We start from the raw sequence: 25,943 nt of genomic DNA, 5'->3' as shown, positions 1-25,943 counted from the left end.
ATTCACTTTATTGTATAACAAACATCCTCACACACACACACACACACACACAAAAGGCATTTATTCTGTATTTATTGTATAATGAAAAAAAAAATAGTAATTAAAAGTCATTTTTATATAACACTAAGCTATTTTGTATATAAACACTTCTTTAACAAGCTTATTTTACAGAATCTCTCATTTTAATATTTATCCAATTAGTTTTAGAATCCATCAGCATCTTCTTCGTCTGAATCTTCAATGATACGTTTACTACGATATTGCTGATATTATTGTGATTAGTACAATTTATATATAAAGTCAAATTTATTTACCTTTTTATCCTTTTTATTCAAAAGCTTTTCATATTCATCTTCTTCTTCTTCATATTCATCATTATTTCTTCTTCTTTTTCCTCCTTCTTCTTCTTCTTCTTCTCCTTCTTCATCCTCATCACGTTCTTTTCTCTTTCTTGAACGCTTTTTATTCTTCTTTTCTTCTTCATAATCCTCATCTTGTAATTGTTGAGTTGCCATTAATAAGTTATCTTCACGTACTTTTTCCATAAGTCGACGACGTTCTTCTTCCATTCTTTCCATCTCTAATTGTCGTAATCTTTGTTTCTCTTCTTCAGCTTTTTTTAATCTTTCACGTTCTGCTTCACGCTTCTTTCGTGCTTTATTTAATTTCTCTTCTTTACTTTGTTCAAAATTGATTTGTTCAGTCAACTTTCTATCTAGTTGAACACGCAAAGTTTCACCATAACGTTCACGTTGTTCTGTAATCTTTTTATCATATAATGTATGTTCTTTCACATTCACAAGCATATGGAACGTACGTTGGCCACATTCGAGACAACTTAATGCTTTACGGATATCATGCGAACTACGTTGTTCTTGAGGCAAATCAGAAATTTGTTGTGCATAAGATTGCTGGACAAGTGCCAAGTTATAATAAGTTGTTTTATCAGATGGGTTGATATGTAATGCTTTTTCAGTGTTCTTTAAAGCTCCATACATTGTTTCTGGGTCTTTGTCTTGCTTGGAAAGAATATATTGTGCTCTTGCAAGACATAATAAAAGATTAGCATCCTTGTTATTATATAATTTCTTTAATGCATTTTCATACTAAAACCGAATGATTAGATATGTAATTAGTAAAAAAAAAAAAAAAAAAAAAAAAAAAAAAAAAAAAAAAAAAAAAAAAAAAAAAACATTTTATCTGTCTCTTACCATCACAATAGCTTGTTTATATTGCTTTAATTCAACATATGCATGTGCTAAATTAACCCAGACATTAGGATTATTCACATTAGCTTCACGTACTTGATTAAATAAATCTCTTGCTTGTTCAATATGGCCAATTTCAGCAATAACAATAGCTAATCCATTTGCTGCATATGTATTCATAGGATCACGTCTTAAGGCTTGTGAATAAAAATTAACTGCCAACTTGTAAGAATCTGCACGTATTTGTTTGGTTTTCTCAGTTTTCATTTCTCTTGCTATGCTTGCATGATAATTGCCAAGTGCAACATGAGTATAAAGATCATTTTTATCACAATCCTTTAATACTTTTTCAAATGATCGTTTATAAAGTTTAGAATCGATAGGATTAGATTGTCCAATCATAATCCATCCTTTAACATCTAAAGGATCTGTATCAAATACTTCTTTATAATATTCATTCGCTTCTGATGTTTTGCCTATAGATTCTTCTATTGCACCTAAACGTAAATGAGCTAATATAGTAGGGCAGGGCGTGGGCAGGATCAGGGCACGTAACAAAAAAAAAAGGGGGTTAACTTCATGTTCAAAAGAAAAAAAGAAAAAAAAATTAATACCATCGGTATAGCTTGGGTAATCCTCAATAATCTTTCTGTAAATAGCTGTAGCCTTTTCAATTTCCATACGTTCTTCATATAATCTAGCTAAATTATAACTTATAGTCAATTTCAATTCCTTTTCTTGTCCTGTACATAATTCAACTTCTTGAAGGGCAAGTCCATAATAATGTTCTGCTTCTGTAAGATTATCCAGTTTTTGATGCATAACTGCAATATTATTTAATAATTCAGGCTTGATTTCTCTAATACGTTCTTGGCTAAGCTCATCATCTTTTGGTATGGCATTTAAAAGATCTAGTGACTGTTTATAATCTTTTTAAAAAGGAAAGAGGAGAGAGAACATGAATAAAGTTACTTTCAATTCAGAAGGTGCAAACATGTATAATAAACTTACATTTCAATGAATTATTCTTATCTTTATCTTCATACACTTCTGCAACTTCAATCGCTAATAAGGGGTCATGATCAGCGTGTCCTAAAATCTTATTGAATAAAGCAAATGATTGCTCCTTTTTGCCAACTAGAGCATAAAGTGAACCAAGTATTTTCATAACTTCAACAGATGTTGTTTCTGATTTATGGAGCTTTTCAAATATTTCAATGGCCGCATTATACTCGCCTCTTTTCAATTGCATTTGTCCTAAGCCAAACTGAGCCAAAACATGTTTAGGATTTAATTCTAATGCTTGAGAATAATAATTGTAAGCATTTTCAAACTCTTGCATTTGATGATGAGCTCTGGCAATTTGGTATAAAGCCTCTGCTTTATTAATATTGTTTGATGAATTCTTTAAAGCTCTTGAAGCTGCTTGTATTGTCTAAAAATAAAATAAAATTTAATAACCTTAACATTAACATTAAAATAAAATAAACCTTTTCAAAATCACGCGTTAAAAAGAAATGATCTGCCATGATGTTTAATGCAACAGGATGCTTTTTGTTGGCAACATGAGCCTGTTGCATGTGTTGAAGACCATGCCTCAAAGCGGTTTCTTGTTGAACAAGACCATTTTGAGGAACTTTAGATTCATTTAATTCAAGAATGGCGAGTAAAATATAAGCATTTGCATTAGGTGCTGAACTAACTTCAATACAGCGCTTCAAGGCAGCTTTTGCTTCTGAATACATTTTTAATTGTGCATAACATTGAGCGATTCCAAAACGGATTTCAAAGCCTGAAAATTTATTGCGTGAATATCTAAGTGCTGTTTGATAGGACATGAGAGAAGCTTTATATTGCTGAAGGTGATATTGAATTTTTGCACGACCTAATAAGGCTGGAATGCAGTTGGGTCTCTTTTCTAAAATCATATTGAAAGAACGAGATGCTTCATCGACCTTTCTAAGTAAAATGTAAAGATTCCCTTTTATAACAAATGTAGGTTCATATTGGTTATGAATACGATCGGCTTCATTGATGTATTGAGTTGCATCAGTTAAATATTTTTGTCGTTGAGTATCATCTGTTTCTCTTCTCGCAAGTCGCATATGAAGTGTAGCAATTAATGTCAAAAGTGGTAATTTCTGTCGTGGTTGGGTATGAGGTGATTGGCTTGCTAATGCCAATACATTTATAATGATGAAATACGATTAACTAATCTATTAAACTTAATAATAGTTTGGTATTATTATTATTTTTACCAGTGGTTAAAGCAGCTTGAACAACCTGAATACTTTGCTCAACTTTATTTTGATGATAATACTCAATCTAATTACCATATACATATATGTATATATATTTTTGTAAATTTATGTAGGATAAAAAAAAAACGCGAATCTATCTAGTTAATACTCACAGCTAACATTCTATAATAAGGAAGGCCTACTGATTCTTGGCGAAAAATGTCGGTTAATTCAGTAGGGTTTGAAGGTAAGTCATTACAAACGACTTCTAAAACCTGTTCATGTTGTAATGGGACTTCGATGGTCTTTGATCTAGTACCATAACTGCTTTCAAAGCTTGTTGAGGCCATTCAAATTTTATTGACTTCTATCTACACAAAAAAAAAAAAAAAAAAAAAAAAAAAAAAAAATCTACATACTGCCTTTAGTTCATTGCTGTAATTATTTTTTTCAGAAGATCTCCGACTTCAGCAGATACTAAACGGCATTTAAAATAAATAATACACGTCATCGGATTAGATAATATACTAAATATGATAATACGATTAAAAAAAAAATTAAAAAATGACCAATGAGCACACAGCATTTATATATGCTGTTTTGCCCTGGTCAGATCGCTATGGAAAAAAAAAAGGAAAGAAAAACCCTTTTGGGATAAAAGGGAAAATGTTAAAGTATATGTATAAGTGATGATAATTGACTATCAGAAATTCGTTTTTGTATTGAAAGAAGATGATGGTCAGAGGGTTCAGGGATTTGAGAGTGAAGCTAGATAGTCCATCTCCAAGCAGAATTGCACATATAGAAGGCCAGCGTATGAGTCAGACATCAATTGATTTTCTCATTTTCTTAGTGTGGAATGTTGATGGTAATAGGTTCAAGAGATAAGAGAGTGGATCTTCAATAGATTTGGGCATCTGAAGGCGGTTATGCATATGTAAACAAGAAAAACTATGTGAGCGTGTGAAGAGTTCATTTGGATTGGATGGAAGGGGCAGGCTTGGGGTTTACCAAGAGGTAACCAACCAAGTCGCCATCGCACGCAACGAAACCGTTCACTTCTTGTCATTGGTATCGTAAGAATAGGGTCGACAATCAGATTATTACGGCAATGGGAGTTTTTTTTAATACGATTAAACATTTTTTTTTATTATTATTTTTATAAATTAAAATTTATAAAGCGACCTATGGGCACATAATATCTTTATTATATTGGATTGCCCAGGTCAGTTCAAATTATGTGAAAAAAAGTATCTAAAAACCCTCTTATGGGACAAGAGGTAAAAAGGTAAAGAAAAGGAAGAAGAGAAGGTGAGAAAGAAAGGGGAATATTGCTAACAAGTTTAAAGAGACAACCAGTTGAGTAATTTTCTGCCTGGATCAAGAAGTGGAAGGGGTAGTTTATCGTGCATTAAGTAATCCATTTCGTGTAGAATGGTACACATAACTGGCCAGCGATAGAACCAAGCAGAAACATCCTGAGAATTTCGGTGCTTATGCTGAGGGAGATGATTTAAAAGAAAGGAAAGGGGATCTGCAATTGATCGTGGCAAGAATAAACGGGTGTGCATATGCAAGCATTCAGTGGCGTGTGACCGACTAAAAGTGTACATGAGGATAATATGGGCAGGCTTTAGGTATTCCTCCGGGTAACCAACCAAGACGCCATCGAATAGTTCGACTATGCTCACTGGGTGTCATGGGTAACCAGAGTTTCGGGTCAATAATCAGATTAGGGCGGCAAGAGGAAAGCAAAACAGAATGTGTCTCGTCACGTAGTTGTTGAAAACTCTCTTCAAGAAATTCTTGACGATGTTTTCGAAAGGAGCGTTGGTCTAACGGAATGGAATTGGCGGCACAGAGTCTCCAGCATGGTGTTTGAATGAGTTTATACCATTGAGTGTTGAAGATAGAGGCTTGAAGCTCAAGAAGTAATTTAGCGAGCAAGGTATCATCCGGTAAATGAATAGCACGGAAAACGAATTGGGCCTGCAGGATGGACACCCTAACCTTCATTGATGGTTGGTTTACCATATGAAGCATCACCTTTACTGACGATTGAAGACAATTTGTTTACCTTTTTTAAACAAAATAAAATTAGTATTCAGACGAATAATAGAGATTTATGCTTAGGCTTTTTACCTATGCTGACTGATAATTGTCAAATAGTAATTTAGACGACTTTTGTGACAGTCATCTGGGGTAATTGTTTTACAAGCAGTTGCAATCCTTGGTGTTAATTGATCTGTCTCTGTCAAAAGATGACATTTTGTGTGAGACTTGACCTTTGACCAACATTTTTCGATAGGGTTTAAGGTGAATAGGGCAGCATAAATAATGCTTTGTAACCGCCTTTTTTTTTTTTGATACAATCTGTAACAAATTCAGAATAATGAATCCTACAATTGTCCATAACAATGTAAGCTCCATGTTTTCCTTGCTTATCTAAAATATCCATATTTTGTTTGATAAATTTTAATACACGGTAGGCGAGAGAATGATTATGGAAAATTGAAGTCTAGAATACGACATAGAACAGTACTTTTGTATGTGCTCTACTACTTTCAAACCATTTTACATATTTAGCGACCTTATAATTTGATTATTGCTTCCAAAATGATGGGTGATATATCTTCAGGTATTGTTTCGTACCCAGTGCTGTTGTCCTCGCCAGTTTATCACATTTTATAATTACATATTATGATGAAGTCACACATGATCGTGGAAATTTATAAACTTTCAACGAAAATGTTGTTATTCACTTCTTTACTCTTTTTTATATTTTGCCTTTTTCTTCCTAAATGATCTTTATTTTTTATATTGGCCTTAAATGAATCACTTAAAAGTAATAACTTTAAAGACATCTGTTTCCGGCATACAGTGGAGACACGAACTTATACCAAGGCTAAATGATCTTGTATCAACCGTTAACATACTTGTTACCCATACTTTTGCATTGACAAAATTTACATTCATCAATGAGTTGGAAAGAAGCGAGTTTTTTGATCTGGAAAAACACGCTGAAAAGGACTTTTACGTTGAAGTGTTCCTGGAGCTCACCAAACAAAATCGTAAACCTTCTAAATCAACGAAAACTAAAGACTATAGAGATTTAATACGAAAGTATAAAAACGAGTATTGTATCTTAACCAAGTATGATCCCATCGAGTTGAAATACGCGCAACAAATAGCAGCATATGAGTGCGCGAAGATCGACATAGCGTACAAAAATTCAGTCATATTACAATTTTGAAATCGTTTCCGGATGCTCATTAACCACCTTACACAACAAAAGGCCAAGATAACCAAGAGGAAACAAGAATTAAAGAAAGCCAAGAAAAGCAAGAATGATATCAAGAAAATCATTTCTGACGAAATCACAAAGCCGTTAACCCAATTGAAGCTTTCCCTTGCCTCCGGTAATACACAGAGTATGCCAGTAGCCCTTTTGGACAACAAGGGCGTCAAACTTATTAAAGAATTTTTTGGTACTTATGGGCTGCCTTGCGAATTTATGAAAGCAAGTATATATTATGATTGTAAGGCACAGCCTTTGAAGCACCTTGAAGCATATTACAAGATGGCAAAGTACTGTGAAGAATTAGGCTACAAATCATTCATGTGTTTTCCGCTCCGTCGAACGTATGTGCCATGCTATATGACGATTGATACGTTGATCGTGAACAATCATATTCTGTGTAATACAAATAGATCCAATTTAGACAAAGGCTTCATTTGGAGCCAAATAGTCAACCTCTCATCGAAGGGCATGAAGGATCAAGGTGCTTCAAAATCTTTGAAATTTCGTGGAATGATTCAGTCTGATGGTGTAGGTGTGTCGGTGTTGAAGCAAAATAAAGAGAGTACAAAGGGTGGTACGCGTGGTACCAGACTAGAAGAAGACGACAACTTTCGATACATACACCAGTTGTCCAAAACTGAACTTGAGGAAACTACCGGAAGATGTGTCTTTATTGATCCTGGACGGAGAGATATGCTCTATTGCATGCAGAAGAATAGTGAATCTGGAAAAGACAAACACACCTACAGATACACCAGCAACCAGTGTGCGGTTGAGACGAAAAAAAGAAAAATTAGGAAACTGCGCGACATAAAAAAACCTACGTCAGTAAAGGAACATGAAAACTATCTATCAAAATTTCCAGCATCAGCAATCAAAGTAGACAAGTTCTCTGACTATCTCAAAGTACGTTCTATAGTTGAAGATCCACTTCGAGAGTACTACTCAAACAAAAACATACCCCACAAAAATGCCAATCTGCTTCCCTTTCGCGAGTTGAAATTATCATCTATCATAAATAAACAACAATTCGATCATCGCTTAGCACAGACTTTGAAGCAACAATTTGGAAACGATGCTATTCTCATTCTTGGGGACTGGAATGCCGGAAATACAAAGTACTAAGAGCCAATTCGTGGGAAAGGCGTAAGAAGGATGCTCAAGAAGCATGGTTTCTCTGTTTTACTTATAGATGAACATAAAACGTCTTCACTGTGCCCTACTTGTAAGGTCGGTAAACTGGAAACTTTCAAAAAAGTTCAAAACCCACAATCTTTTCGTCGTTCGAAATATCACAAGGTGGAATGCCACAGACTCTTACGGTAAGCTTCATTTCTTTCTTTTTTTTAAAAAAAATACGTATTAATGAGGTCTTTATAGATGCCTCAATCATCAATGTTTGGAGTCCCTCCGCCTCTGGAACCGAGATCTTGCTGTGGTCTTAAACTTTCGCGATATTTTGAAGTCTCACCGAGAAGGGCTTGGCCGCCCAACTCGATTCAAGAGACAATCTTTGAAACGCCCCTTACCCAATAATCAACAAGCTTCTTCCAGAAAACTTTTCCGCCATATGTCATCCAATGAAGGCCGCGAATCTGCCTGAGGGATGGATATTAATATGGTAAACATTGATACAGGTGAGTTCTATTTTTTTTTTTTCTATTCTTCTGAATACTAATTTTCTTTTGTCTAAAAAAAGGTAAGCAAATTGTCTAAAAATTAATTTTGATTCATCCAGAAAAAAACTAACATCGTCTAAATTTAAAGCGTAAAAACTGTACAAAAGTCAATTGGCTGGCTAACGGGTGGTAAACCTAAAGAATGTATCTTTCATTCGTCCCATAATTGGAGCCGGCAACATGCTATTGTGTGCTTACATGTACATAATCGTCTCTACATGCCTACTTCAGTCGAAGATCCCATCTCATTCCTCCTCAACTTGCTTCCTCTACATAAACCTCGTCGTCCTTCTGATTATACGAGCTGGTATACTTTATGGCCTATTCTTTGTACAATTCTACATGAACTTGATTACTACTTCCATGATGAATTTCCTCCTGATCCTGTCGATCCTGGTCTCAAGCTGTTGAATTGGTTATCCAAGTAATAGTGTGTGTCTTCCTGGTTACTTTGGTCTCATTTGTATTTAAATCGTTTCTTTTCACTTTTTCGCTTTTTCCTTCTTATATTTTCTCTTAATTCCAAAATACTGCCCTTTTCTTTTTCCTTCTCTTTTTCTTTTTTTTCCCTTCTTGTCCTTTAGGAAGGTTTTTATTCTTATTTCCCCCCTATAACTGGCTCGGGCAATATTGCGCATTTATTTCGTCGCTACATGCTCATTGCCAAAAAAATTTAAAAAAAAAAGAGGACAATGGAGATATTTATAGTGACTAGTAGTAAATCTTATATCTTATTTTCCTAATATTTATCAAAGTAAAATCTATCTCGTATTAACCTTAATATTAGCGTCTCGATTTGAATATTATATTTCTATTATTTATTTATTTTTAATACGATTTTGAGCGGTACCAATACATTATTGTTGCGACTGAAGGAAGATAAGCAGGATATATCTGTTAGGCAAATCTTTATAGAGCACTACTTTTGTCTCTTTATTTGATAACTAAAGCAAAATGTATGGCTAAAATTATATCACTTAATTTATTTTCGTTGTATGGAGTACAATATGAGCAACCTTCCATGTATTTATTGACTTAAAAAGCTGTACCATTTGTTTTTTATGTGTATTATTTAAAAGCTTTCATAAAACTAAGTATACTAATGTCTAACTCTACATAATACAGATTTATGATTAAATGTGAGGTCAGTGTATTTACCAAATTACTTGGTAAATATTCTTTTATCCACTTAGATATAAGTAAAGACTGATAATTATCTTTTTGATCCTAAAACCATGAATATATTAACCCTCACCTCACAAGAGAAAATACGATATTATTAGAAAGCTGTTCTTTAAGCATTTGATTTTCGTGGTAGCAAAATAAATCCATCTTACTTGTTCTTATCTTTCTGACCAAGTTTACTTTTATTAATCTTACATCTGCTTTTTTTGTTTGTTTGTTAACATAGTGATAGCAAAGGCTTTATATCACCTTTTATCAATTACATCGTCCTTAATATAATCCTTAGTGGATCTTTCTTCTTCATTATCCAAATTATTAGTTACAGTTTGTTCATTAGACGCTTTATAGGGTCTTGAAGCTATCTACATAACTGCATACGTTTTTAGAAAAATGTTAAATAAATTTTGCATTTCATATAATGGAACTGTTATTGTCAGGAACAAGAGTTATATCATTATAATGTACATTTGGGAAACATCGGGAAAAAGAAAGAAAGAAAGAAAGAAAGAAAAAGGTTTGAATAATAACTTATGTTTATAATATGATGGCTTATAACAGTTATTTCCTTTTTTAGAAACCAATTTTTCAAACACCTCTTAAAATTATCAAACTATATTCCGCTTTGGGCACACGTCATACTTCTACACGTAATAGGTAAGCTTTTCAATGGAAAGAAAAAAAAACGCGGTAAAACGAAAACTTTCACGCAAAGAGCACTTCTCTTTTACTTCCTTTTTATTATCATTATTATTTTAAAATATTTATATAATATCATATGACAGCACTTACTTCTGCCAGTAAGTAATTTGTTTATTTATTTACTTTTTAATGATAATAAACTTAATACGAGACAGATGATTTGACATTTTTTGTTTCCTATGCTTCACTTTAGACGGTATTATTGCTTTACTCGATGAACAGCAACCTGAATTAAAGGTATATGCTCTTCAACAATTGAATTCTCTTGTTGATGAGTTTTGGGCCGAAATTTCTGATTCTATTGCTAAAATGTAAATATGAAATGGGATATTTTATTTATGATGTTTTGTTCTTAACCCTCTTTTTTTTGTTGTTACCTTTTATTTTGTTCAGTGAGATCCTTTATGAAGATAGCTCATTTAGTCAAAGAGAATTAGCTGCTTTAGTTGCTTCTAAGGTAAACTTAGATTAAGCAAATTGTGAATGTCTTGTATTAACTTGTAATGTTGTAGGTTTATTATAATTTGGGTGAATTAGATGATTCTCTTACTTTCGCCCTTGGTGCTGGCAAAGCATTTGATCTTTCTGAAAAATCTGAATATGTTGAGACAATTATTTGTAAGATATATTATTATATAAATATGTATATACATATATAATTGAGATGTAAAAGAAAAAAAAAACAACAAGTATTAATTTATATTATTATTATAGCTAAATGTATTGACAAGTACATTAATCTCAGAACTAGCAAAGAAACTCTCGAAAAAATTGATTCTAGATTACAAGACATTGTAGAGAGAATGTTTCAACGTTGTGCTGAAGATTGCGAATATGAACAAGCAATTGGTATTGCACTTGAATCAAGACGTCTTGATATCATCAAGTTTATTATTCAAAAGGGTGATTCTAGTAAACTTCTTTCTTATGTCCTTGATGTTTGTATGACACTTGTTCAAAACTTAGAATTTCGTAATGAAGTTTTGAGATTATTAGTGGACTTGTACAAGACTCTTGATAATCCCGATTATATTTCTATTAGTCAATGTTTAGTTCATTTGAACGACTCTACTTCTTGCGCAAATATGTTGAAGAGTTTAGTCGAGAAAAAGGATGAGGTAAATAAAAAATTAAAAAAAGACTACAAAAAAAAGGGAGAGGATGGAAAATTTAACATAGTTTTGGTTTAATATCTATATACAGTTAATGGCATATCAAATTTCATTCGATTTGGAAGAGAATGCTACACAAGAGTTTTTATTAAAGGTTGCTGCCGAATTACCTGTTGAGCAAACAACTGAGGAAGAAAAGACGGATGGTGATGTTAATATGGAAGAGGATAAGGTAAGGAATAAATGTATGCAATCAGCTTAGCTTGTTTTCATAATCTATATATCGAAATAGCCCAAGAACGATACTCCTTATAAAAAGATTAAATCTATTTTGTCTGGTGAGGAATCTATTCGTCTTCATCTTGAATTTTTGTATCGTAATAACCATACGGATTTATTAATTTTGAAAAACACAAAGGTAATTCTATTTTCACTAAAAAAAAAACCATCTCTTTAGTTCCAATAAAATTGACGAAATGTATCTTATTTTAGAATGCTTTAGAATCAAGAAACTCTGTATATCATTCTGCCGTTACTTTTGCTAATGCCTTCATGCAAGCTGGTACTACTAGTGATGAGTTTTTACGTCAAAATCTTGACTGGTTATCTAGAGCTACCAACTGGTCCAAGTTCAGTGCAACTGCTGCTCTTGGTGTTATTCATAAAGTATATATATAGAACATTATAGACAAATAAGTTTAATAATATTAACTAATCATCTTATAGGGACAATTAGCACAATCCATGAATTTGTTGGCCCCCTATTTGCCTTCTGAAAATGGTGCAGGAAATAGCCCTTATTCTGAAGGTGGTTCATTGTATGCTTTAGGTCTTATTAATGCTAATCATGGAGCAGAAGTGTTGGATTATTTAAAGACTGCTTTAAAGGATACAAATGACGATGTCATTCAGCATGGTGCATGTCTTGGTCTCGGTGTTGCAGGTATGGCAACTGCAAATGAGGCTATTTATGAAGATCTTAAGAATGTTCTCTTTGGTGACAATGCCGTTGCTGGTGAAGCTGCTGGTTTATCTATGGGTTTGATTATGTTGGGTACTGGTAATGAAGAAGCGATTGAGGAGATGCTTCAATATGCTCATGAAACTCAACATGAAAAGATTATTCGTGGTTTAGCTATTGGTATTCCTTTCATTATGTATGGTAAAGAAGAACAGGCTGATAGTTTGATTCAAAAGCTTTTAGAAGACAAAGATCCTGTTCTTCGTTATGGTGGTATCTATACAATCGCTATGGCTTACAGTGGTACTGGTAACAATAAAGCTATCCGTCGTTTACTTCATGTTGCAGTTAGTGATGTAAATGATGATGTTCGTCGTGCTGCTGTCACTTCCATTGGTTTTGTTTTATTGCGTAATCCTAAGCAAGTACCTCGTATTGTTCAACTTTTAGCCGAAAGCTATAATCCTCATGTCAGATATGGTGCTACACTTGCACTTGGTATTTCATGTGCTGGTACTGGTTATCTTGATGCCTTGGAACTTTTAGAACCCATGACTAAGGATCCTGTAGATTTTGTACGTCAAGGTGCCTTCATGTCACAAGCTATGATCTTAATTCAACAAACTGAAAACACAAATCCTAAGGTTGCTGGTGTTCGCAAACTTTATGAAAAAATTATCAGTGATAAACACGAAGATCCAATGGCCAAATTTGGTGCAGTTCTTGCACAGGGTATTATTGATGCAGGTGGTAGAAATGTGACGATATCACTTTTGTCTAGAACAGGACATGCCAATATGCCAGCTATTGTTGGTATGGCAGTCTTTACACAATTTTGGTATTGGTATCCTTTAACACATATGCTTAGTTTAGCGTTTACACCTACAGCTATCATTGGTCTCAACAAAAACCTCGAGACACCTCGCTTTGAATTTGTTTCTAATGCCAAGCCTTCCTTATTTGCTTATCCTCCTGCTATAAAGCCACCTTCTGCAACTGTGGTCGAAAAGGTAGCCACTGCTGTCTTATCAACTACAGCTAAAGCTAAAGCACGTGCAAAGAAGATTGAAAAGGAAAAAGGAGATCAAATGGATATTGATGAAGATAAACATAGTATTAAGGATGAAGAAATGAATGAAGATGAAAAGAAAGAGGGACGTAAATCACCAACACAAAAAAAGAAGAAGGAAGAAAACTTTGAAACTCTTGAAAATATGGCACGTGTTGTTCCTGCTCAACTTAAACACATTGCTTTCAAGGAAGATTCTCGTTATACACCTGTTAAAAAAGAGAATGTTGGAGGTATTATTATGTTGATTGATAATAAACCAAATGAAGAAGAAGATTTGATCCAGCCTCGTGTCCCTGCTGCAGGTAAAGAACTTAAAATTATATACATATTTTCCTTTTTTTTTAACATGATTTTCCTTACAGATATAACAGCAAGAGCAGCAGAAGAAGAAGCAGCACCTTTTGAGCCATTTGAGTACCCATTTGAAGATTAAAATATCCTAATTTTTTCCAATTTTTTTTTCTGTTCAATTTTATACTAAACATCATGAAGTTAACTATAGAAAAAAAAAATCTTTATTAAAAAAAAAGAGAGAGAGGAAAAGCGTTCTATTTGAAGTATATATTATAAATAAACTATAATCTTGAAACAGTGACTACTATAGCATATCTTTTATAAGAATTTGCTTTGTTCTTGTATTGTTATTCCGGATACAAAAAAAAAAAAAAAAAAAAAAAAAAAAAAAAAAAAAAAATAATTTTATATAAAATACAAGTCTATATAAAGAATACAAATAGTTGACATTATTATAGAATAATAGACAACGTCAAGAGTACAAAGTCCTTCTTTTTTTTTTCTTGGTTTGTTTTAATGAGCTAATTCAGCTAAAATTGTATCAGCACCTCTTTTGATTAGTTCTTTAGCTACATGGATGCCCAATTTACTTGCTAGTGCGAAATCGTCCTTATCTGATTTTGAATTCTCCAAGGAGATATGATCTTCAAATTCAACTACCCTTTGACCATCGAGAGTAGAGACTAAGCCATGTAAAGACAAGATTTTATCTTTTATACTTGAGTTAACACCGATAGGAACACTACAGCCACCTTCTAATTGCCTCATTAATGATCTTTCTGCTGAACACATGATATATGTAGGATGATGATTTAAAGACTCTAATAGTTTATGAACATCAAAATCATTTTCACGACATTCTATACCTAAAGCACCTTGAGAGACTGCATGTAATGAATCTGTAGAAGAAATCACTTGTGATATACGATGCCCCATATTGATTCGAACTAATCCTGCTACTGCTAATACTATAGCCGCGTATTCACCTTCTGGATTATCTAATTTGGCTAAACGTGTATTACTTATATAAAAGAGGAAAGAGGAAAGAGATGAAAGAGAAAGTTAATAATTATGTTTACACCAACTCTGTAGATAGAGATGAATACATACATATTTCCGCGCTATTGATATGCCAAACAAGAATAGAAAAAAAAAAGTACGGAATATTCTTTAGTATATGTCACCATCCCTTCCTATTCCCTCCTCCTCTCTCCCACATACACGCTTATATAATAATAAAACTTACAGTATCCTTAAAAACTAAATGAGGGTATCTACGTTTTAATTGAGCTACACGACGAAGAGAGCTTGTACCGATAACAGAACCTTTGGGTAAAGTGGCTAATGTATGACCTTTAAACTTTGGAGATAATACTAACGCATCATTAGGATTTTCACGTTCCATGACAGCTCCTAAAAACATCCCATCAGGTAAAACGGTAGGTAAATCCTTTAAACTATGTACAACTAAATCAACTCGACCCTCTGCTAAGGCTACTTCAAGTTCCTTTGTAAATAAAGATTTTTCACCAATTTTACTTAAAGAAACATTTAAGATACGATCTCCTGTCGTTGACATAGGTTCAATAAGGAACTCCAAGTCTGGGAAGTTATCTTGTAAATGCTTTCTAACAATTTCAGTTTGAACAAGAGCTAATTGTGATTTTCGAGTACCAATACGATATATCTTTCTCCCTGCCATTATTTAGTGAAATAATAATAATAATAATAAAAAGGGGAGGAAGGGAAAGGAGATAAAAACAATGATTTATAACTATTATAGTTATTTTTTTTTTAGCCAATAAAATAAAATATATGTAATCCTTTTACGTCGATTTAGACAGCATTCTTATTTGTTCCGAAAATCCCCTCTCCCGCCTACACTCCTCACACACACACACACAAAGACTCTCTCTCTCTTCATGTGAGTCCCTTTTTGTTCTTGATAAATAATGGTATACTATATAATAAAACATGATACTAGCAATCATATATATGATATTTAGAAAATAAAATAAAATAAAAGAACACTACTAGTAGTCATAGTAGTAGTAGTAGTAGTAGTAGACCTGGTTAAACAATTATACGTCAAATGAAAAAAAAAAAAAATTAAAATTAAAATCAGCTACTGTGTTTACAATATTAAAAGTAATAAATATAGTGAATCCAACAAACAATGTCGCAGCCAATCAAAATCAGAATTATTCAATGACAATATTTACACATAATGCTTTATTATGGCAGTATTCACTTAATTCAAAAATCATACTTCTATTAATATCACTTACATTGTAAAAAAAACATATAAATAGCCCTTGTCATTTTTCTATATTATTTTTTTTTCTTTTGTACAATGTTTGTATTATTTTATTTTTTTTCAATGAACTATACAGAGTTTTCACAGACTTGTCTTTTCTGTTTTCTCTTTCCTTATATTTTGCACTTAAAACAACAACTATGAATGATCAAGATGGTGTGAGGTTAGTATTTGGTACAAAAGCATTTAATGGGTTAATCACATCCAGTTTAAGATTAGATTCGATTGTTAAACCTGATATTGGTCCCTCCACTACTCATTTTACTGTATATGCATCCTCCTCTGCCAAAAAATACTAGACTATTCTTAAGTCAAAAGGCATTAGAAGAAGCTAAAAGATTAGCAAGAGATACCGAGACAATTAGGATTAAACTTTATGACACACTGTCTCAACTTTGTCAAGTTATAACTCAATTTTGATAACTTATCCACTTACTTGTGTTGCCGAGCATCAAGTGCATAAACTGACGTTATCTCGTACCGCCCTTATACAGTGTTCCTCCTTGCAGATTATGATAATGGTCGTCCTAATCCTGATGGTAGAATAAGTTTTATTTTATTCCAAACAATAGCACTCAGTGTTATCCGTGGTGACAATTTAGATTCTGTTGGGGGGGAGGGGGAAACGTTGGACGTTTGAAAAAAAAAAAGTTTAGTTCAAGCATTAGAAAACAAATGTAAAGAAAACAGTAAAATTGGATCAATTCTTCACCCCATTGTTGAATTGTATGAAACTGACGATTAACATATACCAGTTATTGGAAACTCAAAGTTAAATACTTTAGTAATAATCATTGGCAACCCAATTAGCACCATATATAACTCATGCAAATCATTCGGTTGCTGAAGCAATTTTACATTGTTATTCGATATTGAACTGATTTTTTTTTAACAGTTGTACAGTGGTAAACCTTTATGTACCATCGAATTTATTGGAAGAAAAAGGATTTATTATGAAAACTATATGATACATTGAAGCATTTATCGTTCAAGTTTTTTTAACCTAAAACTTTTTTTTTAAAAAAAATTTCTGAAAAGCTCAAGAAAACAACACAATTATGGATTCCGTCTTTTCAATGAAATCCTGGTAGTTTGAGCATTTATTGCCTACAATAAGATATGTAAATATATTAGGTCAATAACTTCATTATTAATATCTTCCATTGGAATATCTTCGACTTCATTATTAATATCTTCCATTGGAATATCTTCGTCTTTTACATATAAAATAAGCGACCATTATTTATAAAAGCTCGACCAGTGTTTATTTCATTTTTACCAGTTTTGGATAAAGAGATTTTTACATTTTCATAATGGTGTTGGTGTTTATGTTGCCTATAAAGACCACAACTATCAAATACTGGTTTATTCGGACAGATGGAGCATATCATTTTTTTTTTCATGTGTCTGTGATATTTCTTGTAAAATATCTAATAAAAAGACAACAGAAGTTGATGAGACCGAACAATGGTTCTAAAGTCAATGATTTTATTTATGAATTTAAATTGATAGGATCGTTAAAGAGGTCTGAGGATAAGATGCGAATCAGAAAAGTGATAGTTACGACCAAATAAGATATGTTAAAGACAATGAAGTGTTAGAAGTTTTTAATATTATTTGATGAAATGGATCAAGAGAGTTTCAGGGGAATCTAGATAAAATTCCTTGATCCGCACGTCTAATCAAGAAACATGACATTATAAGTCAGCTCATGTCAAAATGTATAAATGCAGATTATTATATTTTATTTTATTATTTTATTTTATTTTTTTGCACATTACCACTGTTGCAAGTGTCTATTCTCTCAAAAGGGTTACCACGAACGATATTTGCTAGTTGGTTATAACAAAAACTAACTGCATGCGTCCATTTCATACAATGATTAGTCATCTTATTAGCTTAATTATAGCACATCGTATTTAGATTGATTTTTGTCATATTGTTTGGATCAAACATACATCATTTGCTTATCAGAAAAGAAGATAAAAAAAGAAAGGTTCATATAGTCATTACCGAAAAGTATATGTGTATATATGTACATGTAATCAACTACTTAGTGCAAAGTAGTGTTCGTTATCATAATAAAGAAAGAAAGAAAGAAAAAGAAGATTAATAAGGGACATTAGAATATCATTTACCTTCGTTTGCTGATGACTGTCGTTGAGAAATAGGTTACTTGAGAAAAGAATCAAAAGCTGTTTCTACATTAGAAATAGCTTGCTTAAAATATCCACCTCATTTTGAAGTAGTTTCACTAGAATCAAGGAAACTACTCATTATTAAATCATTTAAAAGCTTTATATGAATGGGATTTCAAAAAAAAAAAAGGAAATATGTATACATAAAAGAAATACAAGTTTTCTAATAAGTACTCAATATCTTTAATATTTTGTACTCATCTTAGTTAATTTAAAAAAAAATAATAATTTGATTGTAAAGGAAGAATAATAATCATGATAGTTTCTCTGATAAGATATTAGTTAATAGTTTAAATAATCACTACTACACCACATTTTATATTTCCTGTATTTTTTATGTTAATTACTTTATAACTTTTCTACTTGTTTTTATACTTCTTAAAGTCAATTTAGAGCAAAAAGATATTTTATTATACAAACAATAGTTGAAGAAGGCACAAGATTATTAAAAGACGCGTAAAAAAAAGAGATATTTATTTATTTTATTTTATTTTTCATTTTTATTTCATATATAAAAAAAAGTGAATCCCCAATTCGTCAACAGTAATAATTACTGCAGTCCAAAGGTGGCCGCGTGGAGGCTAGGATTCGTTGTACCTTCTTTGTTCTTGTATTTTTTATTTTTACTAGGAGGTTAGAAAAAACCCATAGCTATCACAATATGTAACGCCCTCTGAATCAACAAGATACCCTACAATGTCCTCCTAATTCAAGGAGGGCAAGATAGGGTGTCTTGTTAATTCAGAAGGCGTTACATAAGTGGTAACTATGAGAAAAAGAATTTCCTCCTAGGGCAGGGAAGAAGAAGAAGAATAAAATAGTATTATTTAATGACTTACCTTTGGAAGAAATAGTAATAATAATAAAGAAGAAGAAAAAAAGGGAAAAAATAATAACTTTGAACATCTACTTTTTTATAGTTCATAAGAATAAGGAGGTCGTTGTTGTAAATTACAGTCACAATCATATGAAATCGATAAGAATATGTGTTACCCCACATTTAATACATGCATACACACAGATACACACAGTTACATTATTTAATTTTCTTTCTTTCTTATAAAAAGTACCAATGTGTAGAATAGTAAAATGTTGTCAATTTTATATCTTCTTTATGACTATATGAAATGTATTTATGCTCAAGAAAAGTAAAGTAAATAAAATAAATGTCCTTTGGTTTTCACTTTTTTGTTTATATTCTCATCAACTTTCTTTTTTCCTATTTAGGCAACTAATATGCATCTCATTTGTACAATATACTACTATTTTCTAACAAGGGGTATTTAGTAAGTCTAGTCTCCCTTGTTTTGTGCTTAAAATCATTCTTTTACTCTTATTTTGTTGAATGAATCAAAGATAGAATGTATGTAGAATAAAAAGTCAACCTTTGTGTGTGTGTGTGTGTTTATCCTTTACCACATTATCTTCTTCAATATTTATGAATTCTATATAAAGTAATAGGGGAGGAGGAGAAGATGTTAGAATAAAGTGGTTCTATGTTAAATGAGGAAAATATAGAAAAGACATCTATACTAGACTAGTAGTCTTTTTTATTATATTTGTTCTTTAACTCATTCTAATAAGTGAGTATAAAAGTAAAAAACATCTATAGTAATGACCTTGTCTATTTAAGAATCTTGTTGTATACACTCTGTAAAAGTCTATCGCCCACATAGTATTATTATCAACATTAAGACAAGAAGAAATAGATATATTTGTATAATAAAGAGAAACATTTAAAAGCCTGGACACAAGGATAACAGATACTTGTATATAGAGAAAATGTATAGAAAGAAAAAAGCTATCCAGAAGATAGTATTAAAATACTTTAATCAATACTAGCAGGATGTTATTGTTGTATTTCAGCTATTACATAACGCAGTAATATATATTTATGTGATCTAGAATATCACCGCTAATTACACAAATACTCCTGGATTAAGCTATAATTTGAATCTCTTTAATTAACTAGTAATTTATATTGTTGTATTGGTAACAGCTTATTATAGATTATGTTTATTAGCTAATTTCTGTAATATTAACTAATATGGCAAGTACACACAATTAGACATGATATGGAGTAATTGAACTTTCTACTTTTTAGCAATATGATCAAACTGCTGTAGTTATCATTTTAAGCTTTTGTAAAGGACAGACAGCTTCATTTCCCCCCTCTTCTTTCTGTTAAACCATTTATTCTTATTATGCTACAAAAGATGAAATGCCCTTACATAATCGAATAAAACTAATCCCTTCAAGTTTTTTTTTTTTTTTTCTCTTGAATAATCTAAAAGTCAGTGTATTTCATGAATATATTAAAGTTAGTGATATTTTCTACTGCAGAATATTTATCGATAGGTCACATTTGTCAAGAACAAAAACTATTCTGAGAATTAATATAATAGTAATATTTCTAATCTCTTCCTCTGTAGTGATAGACATTCGTTCTTTCCAGAACAGTAACGCGCGTTTTGATTGGCTGAAGAAAAAATTTTTTCTATTTTTTTTTTTTTTTTTTTTTTTTATAATAAGGATATTTGTAGAATGCACCAGAAAAAAAAATTTGTCAGTAAAGTCGGAATTTCTCCTCCCTCCCTCTTTTTGTATTTTACTGGTACTTGCGCGAACATTCTATGAAAATTAATATAAAAATATTAAGATTTTCAGTAGTTAGATGATATTTTTTTTTTTAAGTTTATAACTATAAAACACGCATTGCCTTTTAATTTATTTTTATAAATCTGTACTATCACTGATTTTTAAAATCCAATATGTATCCTTTCTATTTCGAACAATTTCCTACTACCTCTACCACTATGGCTTATCAACCTCAATGGTCAATTGATGATTATATTCAACTTCAATATTTGGCTCGTCAAGAACAAATTCGACGTGAACAACAAATAGCTGCTCTTCAAGCCTATCGTGAAAAGCAACAAGAACAACTTCGTCTTCAAAAGGCTCTTTATCAACTTCAAGTAATGGCAGAAATTCGTCACAAACAACAACAACAACGTCAACGTCAACGTGAAGCCGCTATTCAAGCTTATTATGAAGAAAAACGAAGACAACAAGAAGAAGAAGAAGAACGTCGTAGAATCGCTCTTCGTCGTTACCAGTCATTCTATGACTCTATGTATTCTCAACCTGAACTCATATTCTGTAATTTGGAATATGAAAAGCCTAGTCCTGTTGCCTATCCTTCTCCAATGGATCTAATGGAGGAAGATGATACTACTTTATCATCTGATTCTGATTCTGAAATTGAAACTGAGGCTGAGGCTGAGGCTGAAAACGAGCTACAGCATCAACCAGTAGTGAACAACAACAACAACAACAACAACGAGCAATTGGAATCCTTGATTAAACTCATTTTTGGTCAACAAGAAGAGACTACTACTGAAGCTAAACAAACTCAACATGAAGATTATCCATCAAATGAAGAAAAGAATGATCAACAACAGGATCACTTCTCAACAACTGAACACGGATTATTGAATGATGATTATGAAGAAGAAGAAGACGAGTCTCATTATTATCGTATGTCGGAAAACCCTTCTTCTCCCCTTGAATTAAATCATCAAGAAAACAACGATATGGCCTACGAGGGACATGAAGAAGAATGCATCTCTATGACGATGGAGGAAATGCCTGAATTGGTGGATGACATGACAGGCTCTATCCAAAATTTAATGGGCCCTATGTCAACTCATGATAATAATAAAGAAGAATTTACCGAGTTCCCCAAGGAAGATCCAATCAAGTTAAGCAAGTTTGAAATGCTTGGCCAAATTGAACAAGAATTAGATGAAATACGTCAAAAGCATGAAGATCATATCTTACAAGCCTCATTGGATTTCTCACCCTCTGAAATAAATAGACCTCATTCTCCAGTTACATTAAATGCATCCACACTTGAAAATCGTGAATTTCTAGGTTATGAAGATATGATCATGAAACTCTTACTAAAGCTGGATACGATTGAATCCGAGGGAGATGAAGAAATCCGAAATGAACGCAAGTCTCTAGTTAAACGTGCCGAGAGTATGCTTGAAAGATTAGATGAATACAAACAAAGGGAATGGGAACGCGCTAGTGTTAGCAGTAACTCTAGTAATGGTAGTCACAGCGATGAAGAAAATTAAACTACTATATTTATCCTATTTATTTATAAAACAAAACAACAACAAAATACCCTGTCATAATGAATGATCTAGAACTTTTTTCTTTTAAATATGTATATTAATAAAATTAATAATAATTTCTACATTTTAAGTAATTCTTTGTCGCTATTTCATTTTTTTTTTTTTACTTTCAGGTAATCTTCCCGGTAACGATTCGTTTTAACATAACATAAAACCTATTATAAATCATAGGAATTTCCTAAAATGGGAAAATTAACCTCATAAAGAAACAAGCAATCCAATCTTATAACTCAATCTTGATTATTTAAAATAGGTCAGCTAATTTATATAAAATATATCAATCTAAATATGTTTATAAATATAAATAAAAAAGTAAATGTAGAAGTGATAGTCATTATAATATTCTAACTTGTAATATTGAATATTCATTACTTTTATTACATTTTTTACAATATAAATTTTATAACATTCAAAAAAGAAAATGCATCATTACTTGATAAAACGTCATAAATTATCCCCAAAAAACTAAAACATTATTTTATCTTGTTAACTGAGTAAATAAATACAAAGATAAGCTGTTCTTATAATCAAACTCAAAGTAAGTTTGTTAAAGCATGTAAAAGTAATATTTAGATTAAAAATAAATTTTCTAATTTTATCAAGTTGGTCTCTTGGCAAACATGGTAAAGTAATGTGTTTAGTCTCTTTCACACACACACACACACACACACATATATATATATATATATATATATACAAATACACATACAGTTTTTTTTTTCTCTTCAAAGGAAAATAAGGGAAAATAAAATATTATAATTTTTCTATATCTGAGATTTGTTTTATTTTCCCATACCTTTGAGAGAGGAGAAGGAAAAAAAAAAAAGTAAAGGTAATAAGCATTATTTTTATTTAAACCAGGCATAAAATGCTTTTTTTTTTCTTTTTTTTCCTTTTTCTTAGGTCTTAACAAATCAGCGCAAAAAGCCTACAATGCATAAATATAAATATTTAAAACTCATTGTTCATATGTCAAATATTCGCTATTAAATACAAAAGTATAAATATAGAATAAAATATTACACAATAAACTGTAACAAATAACAGAGACATACATGTCATAAATAAAACCCGGGAAAAGTCTTGGCAATTTACCTGATAAAGCAAAATTATTTTTGAACCAAAAGTAAATAATTTCACCTAAATTAGTAATCATTTCATACGACCTAGCTGGTATTTAAAATCTAATTGTTTGGAAAATAAAATCCCCTCTTTTTTTTTCTTTTTTTTTACATTCATTTCTTCTCCTTTCTTCTACTTTACTTTTAAGCAAATATATGAGCTCTACACATAATAATAGTCATTCAAGTGGTTGCACTTATCGTTTTATCGAAAGTTCATTAGCTACTCTTCCATCTACAATGTAAATAAAATAAACCATTTTTTTTTCTCTAAACTAATTGAATTTCTTTGTAGTAATTATGATCTAGAAATAAGACAGCAACCAAATAGAGCTAAGCTTAGTGTTATCAACGAAAGAGGTAAATATATGAAATAATTATCTTTATCATAATTCATTAATAACAATAAATATGTATATATATATAAAAAAAGATAGAAGACCTATTGAACCTCCACCCATATTGCAACTTCATTGGAAAAATTGTACAGAAAATGAATTAAAGTAAACTATCCTTTCCCCCCAAAAAAAAATACTGTATGATAAATTCTAACTTTTTTTTTTCCTATTCATATAGAAAATGTCTTCAAAGTCCGTTTTATTTTACAGTAGCCAATCTTGTTACTGAAGATGATCCTGAAACTCCGTTGCTACCCATCCAAAATTATTTATCGGGCTCAACTGTCTCTTCCCTTTATAGACTCCGAGACATTGATAACTCTGGTAAGTTTAAATAAAATGTCTTTGATTTATTATTATATATACTTATTTTTATTCAATAGATGGTGGATTTTTTGTATTTGGTGATCTCGCTGTCAAGAAGGAGGGGCGATTTAAATTAAGATTTTCCTTATTTGAAATAGTAGAGTAAGATTATTTGTTATTATTATTATCCATTTTAATTTCTAACATTCTCTCTCTCTCTATCTTTTTTTTAATAAATATAGGGGTGAAGTTCGAAACAGAAAGACTATTTTATCTGATACTTTTACAGTCTATATTCCTAAACAATTCCCTGGTCCTACTGAAGCTACTTTTCTTTCTAGAACATTTTCTGATCAAGGCGTTAAAATGAGAATTCGTAAAGAACATCGACTTCAATCGTATGTATTATTCATTTTTATTATTCTTATTTCTTATTTCTTACACATATTTTTATTTTAGTCGAAAAAGAAAAATTGAACAAACACATGATTCTATATCAAGTGAATCTTCTTATCCTGTAAAGAAATATCAACCAAAAGACTCAAAGCTTATCGTTTCTTCTCCTTCTTATGCTGAACATTCTTCTTCTTCTTCTACTACTACTTCTTCAGATGTCTTATTTGGGCGCTGGCAAGCAATGGCTCACTCTGATAGACATATTTCAGATCAACAATCTAGAGTACCATTGTCGCCTCAACATAAAAATAAGGATCATTATTTAAAACATACATTTCAATCTTCAGACGACCCAACATATGCATTCCCTAGTCCTGAAAGTACAATTTATCATCATACATCATCTTCAAATACAACCCCTATTACGCGCTCCATGTCAGTAGCCTATAGTAGTTACCCATCACTATCATCATCATCATATACAAAACAATCGCATGTACCTCGTAATTCTTGGCCAACGATTTCCTATTCTACTACATCTTCATTTTCATCTACTTCAACCCCAAGTTCAACTAGTTCCACATCACCCGTTTTAATCGCTGCTAATCATCTTACTGATTCCCCACCCTTAATGGCAAGAGAATTACCCGCTGATTTATCCCTAGCCAGATATCATACATGTTCTGATCGTCATAAATATCAAACTCGATCTACTGTGGATCGATTACCTACACCACCCATATCCATAACCGAGCTACATCATCTTGCTACCGGTACACAAGGTTGGGGTACACGATTGCCTCCTTTAAGAGCCATTATGAATCAATTAGATCGTAAGAAACCTTCTTTTCCTTTAATACTACCACCACCTACTGTAGTTCCTCTTGGTCAATCCAATCATTCATTATATGAACAAACTTCTCATTATCATCCATATTATTAAAAAAAAAAATTACACGCATACACACATACATATATATATATATTCCTCTTTTCTACCTTTCATACATGTATATTGACTTAATTATTCTTCCTTCTTATCCCCTATACTATTTATTTATATGTATATATTTTTTAATTAGTAAAAATTCATAGTATCTACTTGTTTTTTATTTTATTTTATTTTATTTTTAATAGTAATTCTAATTTTTCCTTTTTGTATAATAATCGCCTTTTTAAGGAAAAAAAATAACTATTTATGTTGTGGTTGTTGGAAAATTTTTATTACCAAAAAAAGGGTAGTATGACAAA

At 31.6% G+C, this 25,943-nt stretch overlaps 12 protein-coding genes across 12 annotated transcripts; 7 read left to right on the top strand and 5 right to left on the bottom strand.

Annotated features, from left to right (window-relative positions):
• Window positions 1-9: 9 nt before the first annotated feature.
• Window positions 10-3,834, bottom strand: BX663DRAFT_500417 (uncharacterized protein). The gene is made up of 8 exons (XM_051526323.1): window positions 3,622-3,834; window positions 3,467-3,533; window positions 2,699-3,381; window positions 2,220-2,643; window positions 1,823-2,137; window positions 1,212-1,720; window positions 315-1,106; window positions 10-263 (listed from the first exon to the last, which is right to left on the bottom strand). The coding sequence occupies exons 1-8, from the start codon at window positions 3,796-3,798 to the stop codon at window positions 204-206; spliced, it is 3,027 nt and encodes a 1,008-aa protein (XP_051385624.1). The 5' UTR covers window positions 3,799-3,834; the 3' UTR covers window positions 10-203.
• Window positions 3,835-4,003: 169 nt separating this feature from the next.
• On the bottom strand, window positions 4,004-5,464 carry BX663DRAFT_535194 (uncharacterized protein; the record flags this gene model as incomplete). Its single annotated transcript, XM_051530594.1, has 2 exons — window positions 4,004-4,447; window positions 5,103-5,464. The coding sequence occupies 2 exons, from the start codon at window positions 5,462-5,464 to the stop codon at window positions 4,270-4,272; spliced, it is 540 nt and encodes a 179-aa protein (XP_051385623.1). The 3' UTR covers window positions 4,004-4,269.
• A 67-nt stretch (window positions 5,465-5,531) lies between these two features.
• Window positions 5,532-5,927, bottom strand: BX663DRAFT_583765 (uncharacterized protein). The gene has a single exon (XM_051532221.1). The coding sequence runs from the start codon at window positions 5,876-5,878 to the stop codon at window positions 5,660-5,662; it is 219 nt and encodes a 72-aa protein (XP_051385622.1). The 5' UTR covers window positions 5,879-5,927; the 3' UTR covers window positions 5,532-5,659.
• A 351-nt stretch (window positions 5,928-6,278) lies between these two features.
• Window positions 6,279-6,701, top strand: BX663DRAFT_429308 (uncharacterized protein; the record flags this gene model as incomplete). Its single annotated transcript, XM_051522725.1, has 1 exon — window positions 6,279-6,701. The coding sequence occupies one exon, from the start codon at window positions 6,279-6,281 to the stop codon at window positions 6,699-6,701; it is 423 nt and encodes a 140-aa protein (XP_051385621.1).
• Window positions 6,702-6,713: 12 nt separating this feature from the next.
• BX663DRAFT_583747 (uncharacterized protein) lies at window positions 6,714-8,413 on the top strand (the record flags this gene model as incomplete). Its single annotated transcript, XM_051532220.1, has 3 exons — window positions 6,714-7,867; window positions 7,901-8,071; window positions 8,130-8,413. 3 exons carry the CDS (start codon window positions 6,714-6,716, stop codon window positions 8,350-8,352), a joined length of 1,548 nt encoding a protein of 515 aa, XP_051385620.1. The 3' UTR covers window positions 8,353-8,413.
• Window positions 8,414-10,307: 1,894 nt separating this feature from the next.
• On the top strand, window positions 10,308-14,052 carry BX663DRAFT_500395 (armadillo-type protein). The gene is made up of 10 exons (XM_051526322.1): window positions 10,308-10,410; window positions 10,506-10,623; window positions 10,706-10,769; window positions 10,825-10,930; window positions 11,027-11,430; window positions 11,516-11,656; window positions 11,717-11,842; window positions 11,917-12,090; window positions 12,151-13,759; window positions 13,820-14,052. The coding sequence occupies exons 1-10, from the start codon at window positions 10,389-10,391 to the stop codon at window positions 13,888-13,890; spliced, it is 2,835 nt and encodes a 944-aa protein (XP_051385619.1). The 5' UTR covers window positions 10,308-10,388; the 3' UTR covers window positions 13,891-14,052.
• Window positions 14,053-14,168: 116 nt separating this feature from the next.
• Window positions 14,169-15,502, bottom strand: BX663DRAFT_500390 (porphobilinogen deaminase). Its single transcript, XM_051526321.1, has 3 exons — window positions 14,998-15,502; window positions 14,862-14,872; window positions 14,169-14,772 (listed from the first exon to the last, which is right to left on the bottom strand). The coding sequence occupies exons 1-3, from the start codon at window positions 15,451-15,453 to the stop codon at window positions 14,265-14,267; spliced, it is 975 nt and encodes a 324-aa protein (XP_051385618.1). The 5' UTR covers window positions 15,454-15,502; the 3' UTR covers window positions 14,169-14,264.
• A 706-nt stretch (window positions 15,503-16,208) lies between these two features.
• Window positions 16,209-16,488, top strand: BX663DRAFT_549612 (uncharacterized protein; the record flags this gene model as incomplete). The annotated part of the gene is made up of 2 exons (XM_051531162.1): window positions 16,209-16,334; window positions 16,387-16,488. 2 exons carry the CDS (start codon window positions 16,209-16,211, stop codon window positions 16,486-16,488), a joined length of 228 nt encoding a protein of 75 aa, XP_051385617.1.
• A 43-nt stretch (window positions 16,489-16,531) lies between these two features.
• BX663DRAFT_429617 (uncharacterized protein) lies at window positions 16,532-16,708 on the top strand (the record flags this gene model as incomplete). The annotated part of the gene is made up of 1 exon (XM_051522745.1): window positions 16,532-16,708. A coding segment is annotated over one exon (177 nt), but the record flags the coding sequence as incomplete, so codon positions are not given.
• Window positions 16,709-18,837: 2,129 nt separating this feature from the next.
• Window positions 18,838-19,595, bottom strand: BX663DRAFT_500387 (uncharacterized protein). The gene is given in 5 exon segments (XM_051526320.1): window positions 18,838-19,105; window positions 19,164-19,274; window positions 19,291-19,427; window positions 19,490-19,491; window positions 19,504-19,595. The coding sequence occupies 2 exon segments, from the start codon at window positions 19,264-19,266 to the stop codon at window positions 19,008-19,010; spliced, it is 201 nt and encodes a 66-aa protein (XP_051385615.1). The 5' UTR covers window positions 19,267-19,274; window positions 19,291-19,427; window positions 19,490-19,491; window positions 19,504-19,595; the 3' UTR covers window positions 18,838-19,007.
• A 1,203-nt stretch (window positions 19,596-20,798) lies between these two features.
• Window positions 20,799-22,541, top strand: BX663DRAFT_500386 (uncharacterized protein). Its single transcript, XM_051526319.1, has 2 exons — window positions 20,799-20,880; window positions 20,937-22,541. The coding sequence occupies exon 2, from the start codon at window positions 21,038-21,040 to the stop codon at window positions 22,409-22,411; it is 1,374 nt and encodes a 457-aa protein (XP_051385614.1). The 5' UTR covers window positions 20,799-20,880; window positions 20,937-21,037; the 3' UTR covers window positions 22,412-22,541.
• Window positions 22,542-23,708: 1,167 nt separating this feature from the next.
• BX663DRAFT_500383 (velvet factor-domain-containing protein) lies at window positions 23,709-25,735 on the top strand. Its single transcript, XM_051526318.1, has 7 exons — window positions 23,709-23,834; window positions 23,888-23,952; window positions 24,026-24,095; window positions 24,169-24,314; window positions 24,374-24,458; window positions 24,539-24,694; window positions 24,756-25,735. The coding sequence occupies exons 1-7, from the start codon at window positions 23,749-23,751 to the stop codon at window positions 25,633-25,635; spliced, it is 1,488 nt and encodes a 495-aa protein (XP_051385613.1). The 5' UTR covers window positions 23,709-23,748; the 3' UTR covers window positions 25,636-25,735.
• The last annotated feature ends 208 nt before the right edge of the window (window positions 25,736-25,943 follow it).

The sequence above is a fragment of the Cokeromyces recurvatus genome, assembly GCF_025118155.1.
Source record: "Cokeromyces recurvatus strain NRRL 2243 chromosome Unknown BX663scaffold_5, whole genome shotgun sequence".
NCBI lineage: Eukaryota > Fungi > Mucoromycota > Mucoromycetes > Mucorales > Mucoraceae > Cokeromyces > Cokeromyces recurvatus.
This window is presented reverse-complemented; position numbering and strand designations above follow the sequence as displayed.

Bases quoted from the DNA above. Each gene is read 5' to 3' on its own strand.
- BX663DRAFT_500417 (XM_051526323.1), bottom strand. From the start codon at position 3,798: ATGGCCTCAACAAGCTTTGAAAGCAGTTATGGTACTAGATCAAAGACC. The intron at 2,644-2,698 runs GTTTATTTTATT...TTTTATTTTTAG, and splicing joins TAACGCGTGATTTTGAAAAG to ACAATACAAGCAGCTTCAAG. The intron at 1,107-1,211 runs GTAAGAGACAGA...ATTCGGTTTTAG, and splicing joins ATAAACAAGCTATTGTGATG to TATGAAAATGCATTAAAGAA.
- BX663DRAFT_583765 (XM_051532221.1), bottom strand. From the start codon at position 5,878: ATGGAGCTTACATTGTTATGGACAATTGTAGGATTCATTATTCTGAAT.
- BX663DRAFT_500395 (XM_051526322.1), top strand. From the start codon at position 10,389: ATGACAGCACTTACTTCTGCCA. The intron at 10,411-10,505 runs GTAAGTAATTTG...GCTTCACTTTAG, and splicing joins GACAGCACTTACTTCTGCCA to ACGGTATTATTGCTTTACTC. The intron at 13,760-13,819 runs GTAAAGAACTTA...TTTTCCTTACAG, and splicing joins GCCTCGTGTCCCTGCTGCAG to ATATAACAGCAAGAGCAGCA.
- BX663DRAFT_500390 (XM_051526321.1), bottom strand. From the start codon at position 15,453: ATGGCAGGGAGAAAGATATATCGTATTGGTACTCGAAAATCACAATTA.
- BX663DRAFT_500387 (XM_051526320.1), bottom strand. From the start codon at position 19,266: ATGTGGGGTAACACATATTCTTATCGATTTCATATGATTGTGACTGTA. The intron at 19,106-19,163 runs GTTATTATTTTT...TTTCTTCCAAAG, and splicing joins TAAAAAAGTAGATGTTCAAA to GTAAGTCATTAAATAATACT.
- BX663DRAFT_500386 (XM_051526319.1), top strand. From the start codon at position 21,038: ATGTATCCTTTCTATTTCGAACAATTTCCTACTACCTCTACCACTATG.
- BX663DRAFT_500383 (XM_051526318.1), top strand. From the start codon at position 23,749: ATGAGCTCTACACATAATAATAGTCATTCAAGTGGTTGCACTTATCGT. The intron at 23,835-23,887 runs GTAAATAAAATA...ATTTCTTTGTAG, and splicing joins GCTACTCTTCCATCTACAAT to TAATTATGATCTAGAAATAA. The intron at 24,096-24,168 runs GTAAACTATCCT...CTATTCATATAG, and splicing joins TGTACAGAAAATGAATTAAA to AAAATGTCTTCAAAGTCCGT.